The 8,535-nt window shown below is 67.1% G+C and overlaps 1 protein-coding gene across 1 annotated transcript in view; it reads left to right on the top strand.

The window, feature by feature from the left end:
- Positions 1–2,385, top strand: part of GATA5 (GATA binding protein 5) — a gene marked incomplete at its 5' end in the record, with an annotated part of 8,165 nt that extends 5,780 nt beyond the window's left edge. Inside the window, 3 exons of the mRNA XM_029917994.1 lie at positions 542–629; positions 859–986; positions 1,331–2,385. Of these exons, the coding sequence (XP_029773854.1) occupies positions 542–629; positions 859–986; positions 1,331–1,486 (372 nt within the window). The remainder of the gene's footprint in view (positions 1–541; positions 630–858; positions 987–1,330) is intronic.
- Positions 2,386–8,535: the final 6,150 nt, after the last annotated feature.

Below are 8,535 nucleotides of genomic sequence, written 5' to 3'. Positions count from 1 at the left end.
GAGGGGGCCGTGAGGGTCGCAGGGGGCGCTGGGGGGAGGGGCCGTGAGGGTCGCAGGGGGCGCTGGGGGGAGGGGGCCGTGAGGGTCGCAGGGGGCGCTGGGGGGAGGGGGCCGTGGGGCGGGACCCTGGGGAGGCGGGAGGCAGATGGGGTGAACAAGCTTCCCTCAAGGCCCCCACTGACTGCGGCACCAAGCCTGTGCTCTTACCGTCGGGCCCTTTGCGCAGATGGGCCTACTGAGGCTCAGCGTCGCCGGGGCAAGCCTGCAGCCATTCAGCCTGGGACAGGTCCGCTGGTGTGGCCTCTGTGCGCCCCTAGTGCCCTCCTGGCCCCTACAGCCCTGGGGGTTGGGGCCTGGACCGGCTCTTGCCCTCCCTGCCGGCCCTAGCCCAAGGCCAGCAGCTCACAGGGGCTCTGACAGCTCGGTCACCTCCCAGAGTGGCCGGCTCTGCAAGGCTGACATGAGGGCATATGTCCATTCAAGAGGCCCAAGGGTGAGAAAAGACAGGACCAGTCACCCGCCCCTGACTGCCACCCCCCAGGTGCCTCGGCCGCTGGCGATGAAGAAGGAAAACATCCAGACTCGGAAACGCAAGCCCAAGAACGTTGTCAAGACCAAGGGCTCGCCAGGTGCGAGGGGCCAGGGCCCACAGGTGCGGGGGGGGCCCAGCCCCCGCCCCGCGGCCACCGCGTGCTCCCACCACCAGAGATTTGCATGTTTAGTTCAAGCATCACCCTCCCTGACTCTGCCCTGGGACCGTCCGGCCTGGGGAGGGGCAGCAGAGCAGATTGAGGGGGCCACACCCAGTCCCTCTGACCCCTTAAGAGACCAGTGCCCCGGCTGCGCCCCACCTTCCAGGAAGCAGCACCGGGAACCCTGCAACCTCCCCACCCACTGTCCCGGACCCTGAGCTCTCAGCAGCCGTTTTGAAACCCAATCCCAGCCTGGCGTCCCCTTCGTGCCCGGACTCCAGCGTCACCTCCCAGGTAAGGCAGGTGGGATGGCCCGGGGGACCCAGAGCTGGCTCCCAGGCACCTCCCCAGGAGCGCGGACCCCCGACCCGCTCACACCCCCGGCAGCGCCCCAAGGGCCTCTCCCAGGAAGGAGCTCAGGGCCGGCATGCAGTCGGTCATGGGTACCGGACGCTGGCCTGTGGCACCCCAGGCCGAACGCCCCGCTTGTGTGATCCTGTCCGTCACACGGGCCCCCCGCCCTCCTCCAGGGTCTCCGGAGGCCCCTCAAGGCAAATGTCCCAGTCACGAGGGCTCCTACCCCAAGTGAGGCCAGCCAGCCCTTCCTGCATTCCCGTGCTTCCCCTGTTCCGCTGCAGGCCTCTGGCCAGGTGGACGACCCCCTGGCTCCCAGCCACGTGGAGTTCAAGTTCGAGCCCGAGGACTTTGCCTTCCCCTCTGCAGCCCTGGGCCCCCAGGCTGGCCTGGGCGGGGCCCTGCGCCAGGAGGCCTGGTGTGCACTGGCCTTGGCCTAGGTCCTCGGGCGCCCGTCGGACCCGCCTCACTGCCGGGCGCCCAGCAGAGGGAGACCGCCACCCCCCGCCCTGGAGGTGACAGGCGGCGGGGCCTCGAGGCGCTGGGCCTCCCTCAGCACAGCGGCAGGGGGGCTCCTGCACGGGGCGGTCGGGCCCCGGGAAAGGGGAAGACCAATGAGAAGGCCTTGAGTCTCCCCCAAATGCTGTGTGACACTCTGCACGGGCCACTCCAGCCTCTCAAGTCCACCTCCGCCATCGCCGGGTTGACACGCTGCAGGAGTTTCTCACATTTGATGGATAAAGACACAGCACCGAGGACTTTCCCTCCGCTGAGTGAAGGACTGCTAGGGACAGATGTGCAGGTTGTGCACTGTGCCAGGAAGCCACCACAGTCATCATCTACTCGTGTGTTTATTTGGATGGTTCCCCCAGAGGGGGCAGTAAAGAGCCTCATTCTGAATGAACCTGTGCATCAGAACCGAAAGTAGAGGACCTGGGGCCCCGTGCTGGCCCCACAGGCGCCGTCCGCCCTGCTGGCGGAGGAGCACACGTCCCGGCCTCCCTCGGGCCGTCCCCCCGGGGCTTGTCGTCCAGGGAATCGTTACCGACGCCCTTTACCTGCAGACGCCCTCCCCTCGCAGGCAGTTAGTTAGTCGGTCAGGCCGGCTAGACCCGGAGGACTAGCCACAGCTGGCGTCGGGGAGGCCCCGGGCACGGAGGGGAGTGGGGACCCAGTCGAAGCTCTGCATTCGTGTTCACACCGGCATCCGAATCCGGAATGTGTGCGTCCATCCTGAGGCTGCAGCTCGGGTTCCAACTATCGACACGTGACAGTGTCCTGTCGGTTTTGTTTTGTTTTTAAGACAAATAATGTCATGAGTAAAAAGTATGAAATACGAGTGTTGGTTTTGCATTCCTTGGCTGATGCCGGTGGGGTCTCCCGGCCTGGCCCCTGCCCGCCGGGTCGGCAGCGGGTCCGGTGCTCACCCTCTCCCGGACACTTGTCTCCATGTGCTGGCCTGCTGGACCTTACTGGTCACACCGGGTCAACCAGGAGACCCGTAAACACGGGGCGTCTTTGAGGTCACCCACCAGCACGGGAGAGGGACGCTGGGCCAGCCGGGGGCTGCGCGGCGAGAGGTCATCGCTGTGCGGTCAGCGGGGCTCAAGCCTGAGGCCCAGCCACGCGCTGCCGCTCTGGGCTGCAGTCCGGGCACAGGGGCCACACGCAGGCTTGGGGCGCTGGCAACCCCCGTGTCCCCACGTGGATCTGGTGCCTCTGACCAGGGTGCAGCCGCAGGCCAGGTGCTGCTGCCTCTCGCCGTGTGAGTGCCACCCGGGGCGGCACCGCAGGCGGGGGGCCTGTGTGCAAACGTGCCGGCGGACGGGGCTCCGCCCGGGCAGGACGCCCCTGTCCCGGGGGACCAGCCGGCAGCCCGCCTGTCTCCGCGCTCACGGGCCTCAGGCTGCCCTTCCCAGGAGGCCACTCCCAAGTGCACAGGTGAGGCAGAGAGGTGAGGAGCCGCCCGTCTGAGCAGGGCCATGACCCCTTCCCCCCTCCCCCCACCCCAGACCAGGTGCGAGGTCCTGAGCCAGAGACCCTGACTGTTATTTTGCGACTACCAAGTGGCAATGCCCTGCTTGACCTTCCCAGCCCCGAGCAGCCGTGGGAGGGCAAGTCCATCCTCTGGGGCCGGAGTGGGGGGGCACCCAGGCTCCAGGTGAGGGAACAGGCCCCGGAGGGCAGGAGACGGCGGGAGGCCCCGGAGCGCCCTTGAGGACCTGTTCTGGGCTCACGTGTGCTCCGCCCCGTCGGTCCGGTTGCTTGCCGGCGGCTGCGGGTCCCCCTTCTCTGATGGGCGAGACCAGGGCACGAGGCGCCTGGCCACTGCAGGGCCCACACAGGGGCCTGGGCTTGGGGGGACAGCTCAGTGTCCTCACCCAGCAGTGCTACCACTTGGGAGTCCAGGGGCTTTCGTTGGAGCCTCGGTTTCCCCATCTGTAGGGCAAGGAGGGTGCCACGTGCCTGCAGCCAGGTGACCTGCACATGTGTGCAGCTGGTCCAGGCCTGGAGGTCCCTGTACACAGGGGGGCAGTGTTCTGTGCTCTCCAACCCAAGAGGCTTCCCGGAGGGGTCCACAGCAGGACAGGTAGGGTCCCAGAGAGGAGGAGGGGCATCGAGCCCCAGCCCTCCGCCCATGAACAGGGGTCCTGGACAGGAAGGGGGGGTTGACCACGAGGAAGGAACAGTCTCCTCTTGTCTGTCATTGTTAAATGTGTCGTGCCCAGGATGAGCTCGCAGCAGGCCCTACCCCTGGGCATGGGTGTTGCTGCTAATTTGAGCCTTTCCCCCCAGTGCCCCTTCAGGGCCGGAAGCTGTCAGGACCCAGAGCCTTAATATAGCCACCAGCACCCCCTTCCTGGGGCACTTCCTCCTGCCAGCCCCCCTCGGCGGTGCCTGGCCGGCCAGAAAGCACCGGATGGGCCGGGAGGCCGGCGGGCGTGGGCAGCCCGGCTGCTACCAGAGCCACAGGACAGAAAGCAAGGCCGCTCCATCGCCGCTGCGTGACCGTGCGCTCGATTCCCGTCACACGGCCAGGAGGGGGGGCCCGCCCTGCAGCTGTCCTGTGCACCGAGCCGAGCCCCGCTGGGGTCCGTCCCAGGTGCCTGGCGGGCGGAACTGAGGACACAGGAAGGGGAGACACCAGAGCCCCTCAGCTGGGGGCCCCCTCCCCGCCCTCTTAGAGCCCTACCGCTCCACTCAGGCCGCGCCTGGGACGGGCTTGCAGGGCTCCTGAGAGGGGACCCCGCCTGCACGTCCTCTCGATGGACCCAGGGTCGGTGACACCTCGTGGCGGCTGCCTCCCGCTTCACTGGGCGCCGCTGCATTTAGCGGGGACTGCGTCCCGTGTGCCCCCCAGGCCCTGGCGCTGCAGCCTCACCGGGTGTCTCCAGCCTCCGCTGAACCCCAACAGCCCGGGCGCCCCCCCACCCAGCCCCGCGGGACCCGAGGCTTCGGGGGGCAGGGCTAAGGGATGGGTGCAAATTCTCTAAGGTGCTTGTCTGGAAAACAGAACGAGCTCCTTAGGAAAGGAAAGTGGGTCTTCGGCGCCAATGCAGGGTTCCAGCTCTTTACTTGACCAAATAAGGACATTTCTTAGAAAAGATCAGTCCCTGCTGTCACCATCATCAGAAACAGGCCATTCTGCCACCAGACACAGCGGCCGCCGTCTCTGGGAAAGGGGTGCCGCCTTCGCAGCCTCGCACTGCTTCCCTTCACCACGAGCCGTGGGCAGCCGGCGGCCTCGCGCTGCCCTTGTCCTGGCTGTGTGGACAGGCACTCAGAGGGTGGACCCCGTGCAGCTGGCGGAGGCCAGAGAGGCCGGGTGCCCGCGAGGCTGCGAGGCAGCGCTCCAGGGTCCCCGTCTTTCCTCCCGCAGGCCCTTCGGCTGAACGGGCCCCAGAGGGGAGGGGGCTGGCTGAGCCCCACGGCCCTGCTGGAGCCGGGGTGGGGGCGGCCGGCCCTCGAGGGCCACTCGGAGGCCCTGGCAGGCAGCCCCCACCTCCGATGCCCGGTGCCGCCCGCCAAGATGTTGACACGGACGGCTCCAGCCGCCTTATTTATTATCTGATAAAGGGCTCCCGGCACCGCCGGTGGACGGCGTCTGGCCAGGCTGGGGCCTGGGGGAGGGAGGCGGGTGGGCGGGGGGACAGGAGGCCAGAGTAGGCCTCCACACTGGACTCCGGGGCAGGACGCCCTGAGGAATCTGGACTTTTCCTTCACTGGCGAACGGCTTTCCTCCTCCACCACCACCACGGAGCCAGCCGGCCAGGGAAGAGCTCGGGTCGCTCAGAGGGCCCCGACCTCCCTTCGCAGGGGCCACGGCCCGCACGACCCGTGCCCCTCTGCTGCCAGACCCTGCTCCCGTGGTCTCTGCAGAACGCCCCCGCTAGGGTCCTCCTCGCCCCCCGCCCCCTCCTGTCCCACTGCCCATCCTCCACCCCTCCTTGTGGCCCAGAGCTCACATTTTCCATGATGCAAATCTGGGCCTGGTTTTTCTTTGTCTCCAAACACCCCGGCCCAGGTAACACCCCAGCAACCGCATAGCTGGCCTAAACCCTGACCACCCCATGACCTGAGGGCTCCCCTTTCCCACACCTGCATCCGCTCTTAGGTGTGGGGGGCACTTGCCAGTGTCCAGGCTCACTGTGCCTCCGGGCCTTTGCATGTGCTCTTCCTTCTGTCCGCTTAATAGGGGCCCAGACCCTCAGATGCTGCCTCCTCCACCAAGTCTTCCTTGGGCGGTACTGGGAGGTGTCTCCAAGCACAGCCGTCCTCACGGCCTGGGGCTGCCCTTGCAGGAGGGAGACCCCCTGCATGCCCGGGAAGAGGGGTGGGTTACACGACCGAGGGATTGGGTAGCCAAAAGGGCTAAGGTGGGGTCCCCGGCAAGGCAGAGGTGAGGTGAGGGGCCCTGGGTGAGGCGGAGCCCCAGAAGCACGCTCCCAGAGGGGACCTGTGTGGGGGTGGTCCATGCGGGCCACGCTCCCAGGCACCCGGAAGGGGGCGGCCGTGCGTGTGGACGGCAGCTCCCACCCTCCACCAGCGTGGCCCTGTGCACGCAGGAAGGGCTCCGGGAACCCCAGTCAGGAACCCCAGAGACAGCACCCGCTGCTGCCCTGCCCTGAGCAGCCAGGCCAGTCCAGACAGCTGGGCCCCAGGGCCTGGCCAGGGCGGGGGGGCTCGGGGGCTGCTTCCCACGCCCGGACCACAGGGGGCCTTCAGAGCCAGGCACCCTCTGGCTGACCACAGGGTGGGGTAGGCCTCTCGCCAGGAAGGCGTGGGGGCCGGCGGGCTGGAGTCCGAGGGATTCCGGCTCCGGGGAGGTGGGGCATGCGGGCGGCACGTCTGACCTCTGAATTCATCTTTTCTGAGTCGTGTCTCCTGCGTGTGAGAGGTGCCAAGTTGTGCAACATAAACATTTCAGAGATTACACAATTTTCAAACCCTGTTCTGGCAATTCTTTGCTTTTTAATATGCAGAAGACCTCAGAGCACAGCGGCCTGCACCCTTGATCCTGACCTCTGAGAGGTTCTGGCGGCCAGGAGCGGCCAGGTCAAGTCGGCCCCAGAGCAGGCCGTGTGCCCGGGCGGCGAGGAGGAGGCCGCTGTCGGTGCAGAGTGGAGGGGCTGGGGGCGCAGGCGCGGGGAGAGGACAGTGCCCCCCACCCCCCTGTGGTCTGATAGCCACAGCGCCCCCTTTCCCAGCGGCCTGTCCTGGGGCCGTGTCCCCTCCTGCTATGTGATGGCAAGGGCCCTGGGGTGTCGTGGTGGAGGCAGGGCGGGGAGGATTCAGGAGGGCTCCGGCCTGCCGGCCTACACTCAGGGCCTCCCCACGAAGACAGGCAGGCAGGTGGCAGGAAAGGACAGTGGGTCACAGCTTCCAGAGGCAGAGCCTACCAGGCCACAGGAACAGCAAGTGAGCAGTTTTCCTGAAGAATCTGGAAAAAAAATCCAGAAGGGTTGGGAGACCCCTTCAAGCCCAGCCGGTCAGGACGGCTGATCCTGGGCCAGGACCCAGACGCGTCCCTTCTACAGGACTCTTTCCAGCAATTCCAAGCTGGGAGGGGGGATGCGTGGAGAGTGGGGAGGGACCCCACCCCCCGGGGGCCAGCCAGCAGGGAGCCTGACCCTGCAGGAAGACCCCCAGGTCACCCAAGGGCGCTGGCCAGCTTGAGGCTAACAAAGAGTGTCCTTGGGACCTGAGCCGCCCAAGAGGAGCCGAGGCCCGGCTTCCAGTGGTTTGCGCTGGTGTCCCCGGGAGAATGGGCCGCGGTATCAGCTCGGTCGGGGCAGCCACGGGCCCGTCTCCCACTCTTGGGGGTGAGGGCGGGGGAGGGGAACAGGGGGCCTGGGCAGCAGCCTGACCCTTGGCTCTAGTCCTAATCTGTGGTGGGGTCAGTGGAGCACGTAGAACAGAATCAACCACGAGGAGTGGCTTTGGGGGCCCCTTCCCTCCCTGACACTCAAGCGGGATCCAGGCGGGTGGGGGCAGGAGCGGAGCCCCTCCGAGGACCTCAGGGCTCAGCCCGGCGCCCGGCGCTCAGGGAGAGCGTAGTGAGCTTTTCCGGAGCTTGTACGGTGGACACAGCAGACCCTCCTTCCATCAGGAGCTCTCTGAGCAGGCGCGTGCCGTCCACCGAGCTGACGGATGCTCCCTCCGCAGCTCCGCCCGGCCTTTCTGGGAAAGACTGAGGACCCTCCGGGCCGGCCCTGTTAGCCCTCCAGAGTAAACTACTAGCTCTGTCCGCGTGCGGCCCGCGCCTGCCCGGCCCACCTCGGTCAAGTTCCGAGGGCTTCCGGCCCCGCGGGGCTCACAGCCACTTGCAGATATAAACCTCCCTTGTTTATTCTATGAATGAGAGAGGACGCTAAATACTCGAATAAAGTGCATCTACGCACCCGAGGCCAAGAGACTCTCAGAGCGCCAGGTTTTTGTGGGGGAGCTGGGAGAGCCCACACCAGGCCATGGGGGGCCTCAGGGGATCCCCAAAGCCACACCTCAGGGCTCCTGGGGGAAAAGCAGGCAGGAGTGGGGGCTGCGGGGGGAGGGTAAGTGCTCAGCCCTGCAGGGAGTGTGGACCGCGGGACAACAGCCGAAACACGAGGCCAGCCCCACACTGAGGTCAGCAGGCTGCAGCCGCTCAGTCCTGGCCCAGCTCTGGGGAAGAGAAGGGGCCTCTCGCTGGGTCCCCTCTGTGACACCCACAGGAGGCACAGCCCCCAGGGACCCAGGGCAAGGGGGACTGCTGACAGATCCTTGGGTACCCAGCATTCCCTACGGCCCCTTCGATGCCCCTCCACCCCACTCCCACCCCACCACGACTGTGGGGGGCTCTCCACCCCAGCCCCTGAGACTCGGCCGCCCCACCAGCTTTCCTGGGGCCCCCACACGCGCGCTCGCAACCCACGGCTGTGTCCCCAGCTCCCGGCTCAGCAGTGGGCACGCAGCAGGTGTTCAGGAAGAGCAGCCCGGGGGGGGGGGGGGG

The sequence above is a fragment of the Suricata suricatta genome, chromosome 12, assembly GCF_006229205.1.
Source record: "Suricata suricatta isolate VVHF042 chromosome 12, meerkat_22Aug2017_6uvM2_HiC, whole genome shotgun sequence".
Lineage (NCBI taxonomy): Eukaryota > Metazoa > Chordata > Mammalia > Carnivora > Herpestidae > Suricata > Suricata suricatta.
This window is presented reverse-complemented; position numbering and strand designations above follow the sequence as displayed.